Source organism: Takifugu rubripes, chromosome 18 (genome assembly GCF_901000725.2).
Source record: "Takifugu rubripes chromosome 18, fTakRub1.2, whole genome shotgun sequence".
Taxonomy (NCBI): Eukaryota; Metazoa; Chordata; class Actinopteri; order Tetraodontiformes; family Tetraodontidae; genus Takifugu; species Takifugu rubripes.
In genome coordinates, this window is record NC_042302.1 from 4,559,935 (window position 1) to 4,573,044 (window position 13,110).

A 13,110-nucleotide genomic window follows, 5' to 3' on the forward strand; every position below is an offset into this window, starting at 1 on the left:
TACATTTTGGGGATTAAAAAAACATATATATATATTAAAAATTAAAATATAAAGCACTAAAAAATCAGTTAAAATAAATATGCACTTTCATAAGGATGCTTTTATTTCATAAACAAGTACAACCACAGAACAAAAATTGTTGTGCTGTTTGGAATGTGTATCTTTGCTTATTATTATTATTAGTAGCAGTAGAATGGTGTGGTGGTGGTGATGGTAGTAGTAGTGGTAGTAGTAGTAGTAGTAGTAGTGGTAGTAGTAGTATACGACGTAACTTCTTTCGTCTTATTTTGAAAGTCTTGATCGGATGTTCCTTGGAGCGCTCGGTGAAGCGACGGCTGCATCAGTCAGGCAGTCAGTCAATAGATGGTGCCGCAGCTGGGCAGAAACAAAAACTACCAATAAGATCTGGAAATCAGAGCCAACAAGAGAATTAACTCTCCGGCCGTGTCCAAATCCTCGGGAGGAATTCACCTATTCCGGGTGAGATGAAACCTGCGCTTTTATATCCATCGTTTTTAACTTTTTCGCGAAGGGGCTGTGGCTAATACGCTAACGCGAGCTACTTAAGGGGCTAACGATAAAGTTACTTCCCGATAAGAGAGGGCTGTAAATGTAATGGAAATTGAAAGTTAAATGGATTTAATTAAGTAGAAGCTCAGTTACGTTTTTGTTCAGGATGCTTTTATGTAAAGCCTAAGAAGTAAGCACTTACGCACTGGCTTTTTGCAAACGGGTCGCTGGAACTGTTTTAGAGTGTTAAAGAGCCATAGAATTATGCTAAGCTAGCACCACAGAGTCTTCAGCGTTTTCTTAGGGCTTGTATTTTACGAGACGTATGACTACAGCTGTTCAGTTTTCCCTGGGAGAGTCTTAAAGGAATGATAAAGGGCGGGGCGGGTTTCGCAAGGGAATATAAAACCTTGGTCCATGCTATATCATCCCGCATGCATGCTGGCTACGTTACCTAATAGTGATTCCCTTTTTTTCTACAAGAAGCCGGAGATCGCCCGGCTACATGTTTTCCATTCAGGTGACGTCTCATTGCTCCCCCTTCGCCTGTTTGCGCAGTCCTCGGTGCTAAGTTCAGTCGGAATTCCTTTACTGTGCATTCACCTTATCTGTCATTGACTGAAAGGTCTGCAGAGTTGGTGGGTGTGTGTGTGTGACAGCCCACGTCACGCTGCCATGAATCAGTGGAAGTTATCAGTCATCACAGGCCCCCCAGTTTTGGCCCCTGTAGACGTGCTTGCATCTGTGTGGTTGGTTGTCAAGGTAAAACTGGAGCGAAAGCTTTCTGCAAATGTTGCCGCTTCCTTTTACTGGTTTCTATGTGTGTCCAGAACCAAAGTTAACCTAAAATGGACTTTCGCCGTATTTATGTCGACATGGACTTGTTTTGGGTAAAAATCGAGTGTATATGCTAATTTTCCGAGCGTGAGACTTTCCTGAAAAGCCTGTCTCTTTAAACAATGCATCACATGAGGCGATGTGTGCGGAACAGAGGGGCTTCCACAGGAAAAAGTGCTCAGGGGTTACGTCAGGATCCCCCTTCCCTCTCATGTCATTATGAATTTCCCTCCATTATGTCTCCCTTCTATGCTGCTGTCCAGTGGAAAATACCTGAACCCAAGGAACAAATGCCATTGTTTGTCCTCGACTGTGGCGCAAACGGTGATTGTTGAGTCTACAGTGACCCCGATGCTGTTTTTGCTGGAGTTTTGGAGCGCTTGAAGTTCATTTAAAAGCAACGATAATCCACTTTTAGAACGCCGTATTCCTGTGAGATCAGCAGGCCCGTGCAGCTGTTGAGCTCACACGAGGAAGGAGGGCAGAGGGGGATTGACTGATGGGGAGAGAAAATCAAGGTTGCGACCCCCTCCGCTATGGAAAATTCTGACCTTCCAGCTCGCGTTTGCTGCGAGGAAAGACGCAAAGTCGTTTTTCTCTGCCAGCTCCGTTGGGATTTAGCAACGTCCTGCTGCGAAACTGCAATACTGAGCTGCTCTGCCTGCCTGGGAGATATTGCAGGCCTTTTATGCAACAAAGGAAGGAAATGGAAGCACACGAAAAGCATTTGAACCTTCCCAAATAAGCAATCTTTATGCCATTTGGACATCAAGACATAGTAGTTGCATCCTAGACAAATAACACAGCGGTTATGTAAGCAGTGTCTTCCTTCCGACCCTGGGATTTGCATTTTCAAGTAATGTTTAATAGAGAAAGGGATGAAACTGAAAGGCAGTGTTAAGCGCTTTGTATAGTGAGTCCACGACATTTCTGAAATACCCCAAAATCCACCTGCGTCCTCGGCGTTGACAAGACCCGAGGATTTTTAAAGTGACGCAGGAAACTTCCGTTTGTCTGCGTAGATTCTCAATCAGACAGGTCATTGTATCCAAGGTAGTTTTCTATGTCCAAACTTCCGTTTACTTCTCGATGTCTCCATTTAGACATGTTTAGGCTTGTTTCTTTGGGGTTTTGCACACCACGCACCCTCTCCTTTGGCTTTTTGCTGCTTCACTTTTATTGTTATGCGTCTGTTACCCGAACACAACTCAGGCCTTCTCATTTCCAGTATCGTAATCTTTCATATGCTTTTAATGACGTGGTCATCTTTTTCTCTGGAACTGCCCTCCTCCACCTCTCCGCTTTGGCCTGCAGCATGTTTCTGGCATCCGTCAGCTGTAAGTGTGTAACTTTACATACGTGGGTATGGCGACATGTGTGTTTGACTGAATTCCATCATGCTCGGTACATCTGCTTATCGGACTGATTGTACTCTTGTGTTTTTATGACACAATCACTCGGCTGGTATTCCAAGGAGCTGAATTCAATCAACCACAGCTCCAAAAACAATCAAGTCTTGCATAAATACTCAAAACAACCCTTAAAAGAGATTGGCTTCACCTCTCTCCAGGTTGTATTATTGTCATGTTTCAAATTAGATTCTTAAAGCATTGTCTGCAACATTCTTTAGAGTGATAGAGGGAGTGGACTTCAGGCCAGACATTGTGTACTGTGGAGGGTTACGCTGCGTTCAAGAGGGTAAAGAGTTCCCCTGCGTCCTATATCGGGGGTGTGCGGATGATTGTTCATGTTTGATCTAGGTCCCATCGGGCTTGAGGGGGAAACAAGGCTCATTTGAGGAAGGAATTCACCAAATATTTGATCTGCGATCATCTTAATAAACTTTATCAGTTTGTTTCATGTTCTTGTGCCCCTGCTGTTACCAGAAGGAGCTCGGCAACATTTAAAGTCATAAGACCTGCTTCCAGGCTCAGAGGAGATATTTTTGGCTCATGCGCGTTGCGTTGCGTGGTGTTCACCGTGTTTCCGCAGTGCGTGATGATTGTGGACAGCTGGGAGTGAGATTTGGACCCCGGGAAGATCGTCCGTCGCAGCGGCGACAGACAGAATCTGTTTGACCGAGCGGGTTTGTAAATTACAAACACTGTTAAATGGGGGATTGTTCACCAGCGGTGGCCACAATAATACTCTCTGTCCAAGTCCTGCCCCAGAGAGCACGGGCCACTGACCAGCGAGTTGTGCAACACACACACACACACACTCTGACCACAGGCTCGGCTGAAAGAGGTTCTGTGTGGTCACACTTGGCACAGGGACGCGCCCTTGTGTGATCGTTTCACAAGCGGAGTTTATATTGAAGTGTTTTCCGAGACATTTCAAAGCAAATGTAAATTGGCCCTGAGATGACGGTGCGTGCTACGACGATGTCATCGGGGAAAGTGGCCATAGGAAGTTCGACAGTTCTCTCTTCTTGCCTGTTACCTCTGAAATAAAACGCAACTCGCTCACGGGATGCTTCCTCAAATTTGGGTGTTTTCTCACAGTTTCTCTTTGTGATGCCTCAAAATGTTCGCAGATGTTGAGTCAGATAGAGGCTTCGATTCTCACCCCAATTTAGGCCATTTGGATCAAATTTTGGATACGTGCACTTCAGCTGGAGACAGAGTAGGCACACCAGAAGAGAGGAGAGAATGAGCGAAGAGGAAGTGGACGAGGGGGCATAAAGAAGGACTGTTTGTGGAGGTGGCTGGAGAGAAAGGAGGGGAAGGAGGGGAACAGAGGACGGGCTGTCGCAGCCATCGGAAGGAGAGGAAGCTGCCCACTGAGCGCTTCTTGACAGCACCTTTTCCTCCGTCTCTGACAGAGTCACACAGACACACACAGTTTTGCTCTTAGACGCCACTGTTGGAGGCTGCCGAGACTTAAAAAAAAGCCCTCACCTGCTTATCTTTCACTTCTCTAAAACCCAAAATTTATAGTCACTTAATTATCGGTGTTGGATGCAGAGATGCGGTCAGGTGATCTTTTTGAACTTGTGCTTCTGGTTTCAAGCTGTTAAAAGCTCTTTCTCTTCCTGTTGTATGTGTATTTTGTGTGTTCGCTCATCACTTTCACCAAGGCACATGTATGAATTCAAAAACTTGGTGCTTTCCAGGTGGCAAACTTTAGATTTCCCCATTTTAGCAGATGCAAAAGCAGATCCAGGTGACGTCGCGGTGGCTAGTAATCGTCCATCTGGAGGCAAAAAAAAGCTGTCGGTTTTTACAGGCAACAGGTTATTAATACTTTTTTTTTGTCTGTCTGTCCAGGCCCCCCACCGCGAGTCTAACTCAGGGCAGCAGCCATGTCGGGCTCCTACGATGGGTCCATGATCGACGTCTCCAGCGACAGCTTCTGGGAGGTCGGTCTTGCCCTTAAATTCAACTCACAGGATGGTAAAAACATATTTATCTCAATTGTAATCCTCCGTTACTTGTTCTCAGGTCGGCAACTACAAGAAATCGGTCAGACGGGTAGATGATGGCAACCGTCTCTGTAACGAGCTGATGAACTGCATCCATGAGCGGGCGCGTATTGAGAAGGCTTACGCCCAGCAGCTGACGGAGTGGGGAAAGCGCTGGAGGCAACTCATAGAAAAAGGTTGGGAAATATCTGAAAGGTGCACTTCGTGATCTCATGTGGCGTCACTTCCTATGACGTTCGTAGGAAATGCGAAACAAGACCGAGCAAGCTCGCTCCTGGTGTTTCCATCACTGTCATGAATGGGAAAGTGCTATGCTAACATGGCTGAGCTAACTCCAACTGTTCGGTGAATAGATTAGCCCCACCCATTTCCCCCAACCGTCATATCAGTGATTAGCCAGGACCTGGTCGGTTATGTGTCGGTGCACCGCCTGTTCCCCTAGTGTTTTGTTGATATTTTCCAGAGTGTGTTAAAGGGCGGGGAGCTAGCGGATCAAGGGAAGACGTCAATGATTTGAGAGAAAAAGAAATCGTGCTAAAACCATGCAAGATCACAACGTGGACCTTTAATTAGGTGTTGATTTTTAGAATGTTGTCCAGAAGCACAGGTCAACGATTGACATGTAAACTCTTCCCTCCTCAGGCCCTCAGTACGGCACTTTGGAGCGGGCGTGGGCGGCTCTCTGTACTGAGGCGGAGAAGGTGAGCGAGCTCCACATGGAGGTGAAAGCGGCTCTGATGGGCGAAGACTACGAGAAGCTGAAGAACTGGCAGAAAGACGCTTACCACAAACAGATGATCGGCGGCTTCAAAGAAACGAAAGAAGCCGAGGACGGCTTCCGTAAAGCTCAGAAGCCGTGGGCCAAAAAACTCAAAGAGGTTTGGAGCGTGATTAAGTCATATTGATGTGTAGCACCGGATGAATGTCTGCTATATAAAGAAAGTCCGGAGTGGAAACAACAACACTTAGGCATGACTACCAGTTTTACCCTTCAGTTCACATGGTTACAGATTACTGACTCAGTATTGTTTTCCTTCCATGACGACCTTAACAACTAATCAACAGAGCAGAAGCTCACCAGAGAAAGACTGCAGTAAACATTAGACTCCCTGCTAGCGTGGCACGCGAATGCCAGTATTTTGATGTCATGGGCTGTTTGCGGCACTTTTCTGTGTCAGAGCGATAACACCTCGGTCTCATCATCCAGCAGTCGTGCAGCTCCAGTGATTTATTGATTGACCAGACAGAGGAAGCGGACAGGCAGGAAATTAGGCTAATTAACTTGCGTAGGAAATGAGTTCCTGTCAGGGGTGATTTGGGTATTGTGTCACCGGTAGACACATGGAGGTTAATAAGAATTTCAGCGTTTAAGTCGTAGTCTGTGTCAAGCAGATGCAAGTTCTGCCCCCGCAGAGAGCAGGAGGCACGGACTTTGTCTCAAGTTTGAGTGGAGGACGGTCTGCTGTTCTATTTTAAGTGTATTTCTGCTTTGACATTATTAAACAAAGGAATTCACCTTTTTAAACCTCTCTCACTTTGTCCTCCTTTATGGGTTGAATCCGCAGGTGGACGCGATGAAGAAGTCTTACCACACAGCCTGCAAGGAGGAGAAGCTCGCGGCCAGCAGAGAGAACAACAGCAAACTGGAGAACAACAACCCTGAAGCCCAAAAGAAGCTCCAGGAAAAGGTGGAGAAGAGTCAACAGGAAGTGCAGAAGGTACAGATGCGTCTGAAAGCACTTTATTTCTGGTTGTACAGACAAAGATTAGGTTTTTGAATGTTTAACAGGGACCGTGCTTAACTTTTCACCCCCCAGACTAAAGAACGATATGAGAAATCCCTGGAAGAGCTTGACAAGTTGACCCCCCAGTATATGGAGAACATGGAGCAGGTGTTCGAGCAGTGGCAGCAGTTTGAGGACAAACGCATCCGCTTCTTCAGAGAGGTCCTGCTGGAGGTTAAACAGCACCTAGACCTATCAACCAATCACAGGCAAGACGCGGGACCTTATTCTCCAAGATCTCCCTGCCTGCACAAAAGAATAATTTCCATTGTTGTTTTTGTAGATTTCAGACAATCTACCACACACTGGAAGACACAATCTCTGCTACTGACGCTGAAGAGGACCTGAAGTGGTTTAGGGCTAACCAAGGCCCTGGCATGCCGATGAACTGGCCCCAGTTTGAGGTACCACGTCCATTATGGACCCTGATTAAAATGCAGACGCGCTTTCCTGTTTATTTCTCTATGAGACCACGATGACGATCGAGGAAAGATACTTTGTGGACCTTAAAGCATGAAGGAAATAAATGCCAACACTGATGGATGTAGTCTAAGTCTATTTGGTAGCAGGGGAAGAAGTAAATCTGTCTTCAGCGGTCAGGGAGATCGTGAGGCTGAGCTGTGATGCACGTGCTTGCAGTGAAGCTTCATTCCACTATTTATTTTTCTTTAAACTGATTTGCATCATTTAATGAAAAAAAGAAATAAATCCATCCCCCGCAACAGATCATTCCAGCAGGGTGGATAAAGTAATTAGCAGGAACATAAAACCCACTGGAGGACGCGCCGCTTGTGTTGATTCGGAATAATAAGCGAGCATGTCTGCAGCTGACTTCTATGGTTTACTGCTTTCCTTCCCTCATATCTGACAGAATTTGGACTGGTCCCATCCTCGCTCCTTTAAAAGAAGGTCCATTTTAGTGAGTTCTGCATGCATACATTCACATCAGCCACGTGTGGTGGGGGGGTCCTTTTTATTATCCCCATAAGAGCCCCGGCCCCTTCCACTTTCAACTCTTTGTCCATGTATGTCTGAGGCAATGTGTGTCGCATCTCCTCTTCAAGTTTCAAAGAATTTGAACGGGTCGGACTACGATGTTACGCTACAGGAGGGTTACGTCCGAACACAGCACCGAGTCTTTGTTCTCTCTAACCTTTCACTTTTGACCCCTCGCTGGCACTTGAGCCTGACACCCTGTCACATGAGGTCGTTTCCCAGACCAAATTAAATAATCACTCCTATAAAGAGCAGAGTCGCTGATTTATCGGAGATGCTGCAGCTCCGGTTTAGGACCGACCCTGTGTCAACACATGTTGAAGAATGCTGGAAATTTGCTGTTCCTTCCAAAGAAATGTCCCGAAAATAAAGCCTGGGAACATTTTCTAAACAGTGTGCCAACAGGGTTATGGTTAGACACTTGTTTGCTGCTACATGGTTTGGGTTCTTGACTCACCTCTTCCTGGTCAGCTTCTGGTGAAGGAGCGTGTCACTGGTGCTGCTTTTCTGTCCATCGGGTGAGGAAAACTTGTCTGTGTCTCAAACATGCGTGGAAAGTTTTAAAATAAGGGATTTGTGCCTCAGCGTAAGAGACGTCTGTGTGTTAAAGCGTGTATAAACTGCTGCGTACATGACTGCTGCTGCTTCTTCTCCACCCATCTGTGAGGGCTTGATCCGACCCACTGACTGGATTTGTCTTTTACTTCATCTTGTCTGTGTCTACCAGGATTGGTCCATGGACCTGAACCGAACCCTCAGCAGACGAGAGAAGAAGAGGCCTTCGGAGGGGGTCACCCTGACGGGCATCAGCCAGACGGGGCCAGACCAGCCCGTTCAGCCTGCCAAGAGCAGCAGCAGGTAGATATCTGTCTGTTTTTCATGATCCCGCCTATCCAAACTACAGGAGATCATCCAGATTCCTGGGTATATCCCTTTTTAAGGAGCGCTTGTGCAGAAGAAGGGGGGGGGTGGGGGGGGTGGGTGGGGGGGGGGCAGGAGTGACGCAGAATTATATCACAGTTTCCAGGGTCACGGCAAACATTTTGCCCCAGTTCGTTGGGAAAGAATCCGTCCTTATGAATCAAGAGTCAACTGGTACATAGTTGATGGCAAGCCAAAGGGTAATGTGGAAACATTACTCGTGCACACAATGAGAGAAACACTGCACGGATATTAGAGCTGGAAAGTTTAAAAACTTGGACCAGCATCCAACTCAAACGCCTGCAGCAGTATCATTAGAAAGCTTTTAAACTGAATAAAATATTCAGTCCTCCAAATTGGAATTATAATTTGCACATTATACCTAAAACATTAGCGGTTAAACCAGTTTGGCTCTTCTATCATACTTGATCATCCACTCTGAATGCTGGAATAATGACATTGGGGCTGTATTAGAGGTGAGATTAGCAGCTCCAACCGGCGTGCGGTTATCGGTCTAATCCCAGAAACAAAATTCCTGCAGAGCTACGACTTTAGTGTTGTGGCAACGGCAGCGAGGTCACAACAGAGGTTCTTGGAAACGGCTACAAAGAGCTGATTAAGATAAGCGTCACTCTTCTGTCACCAAGCTGGACAAGCACAGAACAGTCAGTGCTGTTTTTGAGGTTGTTGTCACCGTTCGCGCATTCCTGCGATATGAGCCTATCCCTGCTCTTTTACTGCTTTTGACCCATCAGGTAAAATCCCTTGGATCACCTCACCACTCCTTGCTGTGTTTGTAATGAGGGTGTGCGAGTGATGCGCACATTAGCTGAGCCAGCAATGCCGGGCAGGGAAGGCATTTGACCTCTGAACCACAGGGAAAACTCCACCACCATAAACTCTTAAGCTGATCATTTTCCCACATTCCTAATTTGATTTTAGTGTTTGGATTATCATGCACAGCCCTTATTCTTATCAATGTCTACTAATGTTCTGAATTTTCTTCTTATCTGTCGTCTGGCCTAGATTATTAAGTCAGTAATAACTGCAAGGACTCCTGGGAGAGGAATGTTTGTCGATCGAAGTTTCATTATGCAAGGCTCCCAGTCAGCAGTGTTTGTTGTAATAACTGTGTCTATTAGCTGGTGAGCATGGCGTGACTGTGTAAACAAAGGCGCTTACACTCCAGTCGCAGGGCTAACTGATAGCTACTTCTGTTCTCGGTCCAGTAATTCCATTAACAGCAAGCAGAACCCCCCATGTTTCCTCTAATACAGTTTCAACAGCCAGAGCAACTTTTGCTCACTCATGCGGAAACAATACTAGGAAGTAAACTGCCCTCATGTCACTCCTGAAGAATGATATATATACTTTTTTTTTTTTTTTTTTTTTTTACACATACTCTCAAGGTTTTTTTTACAGTGTAGTGGGGGAAACACATGACAATTGATTCATGCTGTATGTTATTTAAACAGTCTTAGTGAGAAACACTGCAAATCTCTTGAAACAAAGCTACATTTAGCTGCTTCCCAGTGCTACTTTCGTGTCTTAAATTTAGATCAACAAAAGTTTGTAGGATTGTGCATTGGCTTTAACTTAGTAAGCAAGCTAATTCGCCTGCGAAAGGGAACTACACTTAAATGTAGTTATTATGATTTATTATGATTATTTAACTGGGGTTATCCTTTCATAAATCACCTGTGCCTTGTAGCAACGTGCATGTCGTGCGGCTTAAATTGGCCTGGCCTGCAAAGCTGCGTTGCTAAGATATGACCGAAGGGTTCATCACACAAGCACGGGCTCTGCGGCTGTTTTGAAGTTGTAAAGGGTGTCACAGGTGTGTCTCTGTGTGCGTGCATGTCAAAAACCCATTTCTTGCTGTGCTCCGTGTCGTCAGCCTGAATGTGCACGCTAAAACAGCACCAGCGGGCTCGAACCCCTTTGAGGATGAGGACGACGAAGATGAGGAGGAGGAGGAAGAGTTGGAGGTCGTCGCGAAGCAGCAGACGACAGTCAACCACATCATTGCAAATAAAGAGGATATGAAAACGTTGGTGAACAGGAGCAGACGCTGCTCTCTCACATCATTCCCGCCTTTTTTCTCTCTTTGGTTTGAAGGACCTCCGTTCTCCCTCCTTGGTCTTTATTACTTTGCTCCCTTCTTCCTTGAAACCCTCCCACCTCTCTCAGGCGGTAGGGTGTTGTGTTGATCTGCATGGTCAGTGGAATGGCATCACACACAGCCAGTGTGCATCTGTTCTTCGCTCCTAACCTTGGCACGTCTCGCAAAGCACTACAGCGTGTACATGCGGTTAAATCAGACATGTCTCTTACATTCAGATCTAAATATTGACTGATTTTTGTGGACCCATTGTAAGGCTTTTATGGGGCCATCAATCAATATATTTTGGGTACCAAACACAAAAACAGATCTGACTGTAAGTCTTTAATTTGTTTTTTTTCTCCCTGTGCAGTTACTGTTTGTTGACTTCTTCTCTGGTGTTTAGGTGGCTCCCTCTGGTGGCCAGTCTGGATACCTCAGTCATTCGTTTTCAACTCTGATTTGTCTGGCTTTTGCTGAGTTTTTCAGTTGCCTTTGTACACGTGGTCATGATGTTTGGTTGTGTTGTCTTTCCTCAGCATTGTGCAAACTCACTTGATCTTGTAGCTTCATCAAAGCAGGTTTTAATGCCTTGTGTGGTGAAATGCCTGAAACGTCTGCATGCATGTAACGTAGAATGTTTCCGTTTGTTTTCAGGGCAAATCACAAAACCGTCCATGGATCTGTTGATTTTGCTCTGTACTGTTTAGTTTTCCCATCTTTTCTTGCTTCTTTTAGCGCTGTTTTGTTACAGCAATGCTAGCGGGCCTGAGATAATACGATTCCGTTTGTTGATTCAGTGCTGGTAGTGTGGAGAAGACCCCAGATTGGTCAGATGAAGACTCGAGTGGCAACCCTTTCTCCACGAACGGCAACGGGAATCCGTTTGAAGACGAGCCTGCGTCTCCGGTCGTCTCTGTGCCTGTGAGGGCGCTTTATGACTATGACGGACAGGAGCAAGACGAGCTGAGCTTCAAAGCAGGTATATAGTCAGCTTGTATGAGCTTCAGAAGGGTTTTTATTTTTGTATTTTTTTTCTCCACTGAATGTCTCATCGCTTCTTCCTCCTGTAGGTGACGAGTTCACCAAAATTGGCGAGGAGGACGATCAGGGTTGGTGCAAAGGCCGGCTGAAGGATGGACAAATAGGCCTCTATCCTGCAAATTACGTGGAGGACATTCAGTAGATATTTATCCTCAGAGAGAAAATCAATGTGAACAAAGAAGAAGAAGATGTTTTATGATGCAGGCTGTAAATGAAAACACTGCTTCGTTTTTGAACCCTTTCCTGACTGTTGGAGAAGACTGGACCGTCACTGGGAGGAGGAACACTTCAGAAAAAGAAAAATGGAAACTATCTAGTTTTTCTAGCCTTATACAGGAAGTGTTACCTAGATGTTGTACTGTTACTGAAAAAAAAAAAGTCTGAATTTGTTGTTTAACACTGGGATGACAGTTTTGGAAATCACCTAAACGCACCACTATGGATTCATGAAGGGATGCTATCCTTGTTACGTCGTCTGTTTGAAACTGGTTGATGTTCGCTATACATTTTCAGAGGGGCCCCTTCGTGCCGCCATGATGTGCCAGATTTAAATTGGTTTTAAACTAGTGCTCAGCCTTTTCAAGGCTTTTTCCCCCACATATATTTATTTCCTAAATCAGCTGTTGTTGATCTTTATGTAGTCGCTGTCGAGCAGGATCGTCTGGTCGCTGCACATGAATGTACAATCACTGTTGCTTTTTCTCTCAACCTTTGACCCTCCGAGGCTCAAACGTAAAGCTCTGCCTTTTGTTTGTCAGAATTTATCTCGCTCATAGACCAATGTTTCATTTCTCTCTAAGACAGGATACGGGAGGTTCTTTTAATCTTTGATTTTGTGAGATTATATAAAACCGCTATTGTTCTTGAGGATGCAGACATGCCTGTAAATAGCATGGATGAAACAGATGATAGCGTCGAGATCAGATTGTTCTAACTGTTAATTTATGATGCCACAAGTGCTTTTGTTCTACTCTTGTTAGAATGCTGTGACTGAGAATCAGTTTGTATAATGATTGAATATTTTATCGCCAACGTCCCTTGAATACGTTATATTTGTAAAAATGATTCCCCTCCCCCTTCAGAGGGCCATAATCATTGAAATAATCGACCAATGTTTTGTGAATAATGTTAACTTTCTCCTAAGCTACAACATAAATGACCATAATGAGATTTTATGAACTTAATGGTTTAGTTTTTGGTCCCTGAGATGAAGTGCAGGCTCATTTATTCATTCATCCAGCCATTCATTCAGTCATTTTATGCACTATAGGTCTATGAAAGATTTCCTCTACACCTTCATCTGAAGGAAGGTTTATCACATTATAATGGAAAATGATTTTCAGGGCACACTTCTGTCAAAACACAGCAACAGATGTACTTGCACAGGAAAGATTGTAAATGTCCCACACCATAATAAATTTATCGAGAACAAAGTATGTTTGCACTTTTTCTGCTCTTTTTTTCTGACATCCTGTTTAAGTGAATATCAAATC

General features: G+C 45.0%; 1 protein-coding gene and 1 long non-coding RNA gene across 5 annotated transcripts; one reads left to right on the top strand and one right to left on the bottom strand.

Moving 5' to 3' along the window:
* Nucleotides 1–80: 80 nt before the first annotated feature.
* On the bottom strand, nt 81–1,129 carry LOC115253410 (uncharacterized). The gene is made up of 2 exons (XR_003891733.1): nt 965–1,129; nt 81–375 (listed from the first exon to the last, which is right to left on the bottom strand). It is a non-coding gene; the product is annotated as an uncharacterized lncRNA (long non-coding RNA).
* pacsin2 (protein kinase C and casein kinase substrate in neurons 2) lies at nt 333–13,053 on the top strand. Of its 4 annotated transcripts, XM_011613318.2 has the most exons (12): nt 333–480; nt 4,617–4,708; nt 4,791–4,947; nt 5,414–5,649; nt 6,337–6,489; nt 6,589–6,764; nt 6,839–6,959; nt 7,427–7,474; nt 8,279–8,409; nt 10,370–10,522; nt 11,374–11,555; nt 11,647–13,053. In XM_011613318.2, the coding sequence occupies exons 2-12, from the start codon at nt 4,652–4,654 to the stop codon at nt 11,757–11,759; spliced, it is 1,527 nt and encodes a 508-aa protein (XP_011611620.1). In that variant the 5' UTR covers nt 333–480; nt 4,617–4,651; the 3' UTR covers nt 11,760–13,053. The 4 variants fall into 4 exon arrangements, with proteins under 4 accessions (XP_011611620.1, XP_011611622.1, XP_011611621.1 ...); XM_011613320.2 differs by lacking the exon at nt 10,370–10,522 and having other exon boundaries at nt 334–480; XM_011613319.2 differs by lacking the exon at nt 7,427–7,474 and having other exon boundaries at nt 334–480.
* Nucleotides 13,054–13,110: the final 57 nt, after the last annotated feature.

Excerpts from the sequence above, each read along its gene's own strand:
- pacsin2 (XM_011613318.2), top strand. The coding sequence starts at position 4,652 with ATGTCGGGCTCCTACGATGGGTCCATGATCGACGTCTCCAGCGACAGC. Across the intron at positions 5,650-6,336 it reads GGGCCAAAAAACTCAAAGAG|GTGGACGCGATGAAGAAGTC; the intron begins GTTTGGAGCGTG and ends TTGAATCCGCAG. Across the intron at positions 6,960-7,426 it reads TGAACTGGCCCCAGTTTGAG|AATTTGGACTGGTCCCATCC; the intron begins GTACCACGTCCA and ends CATATCTGACAG.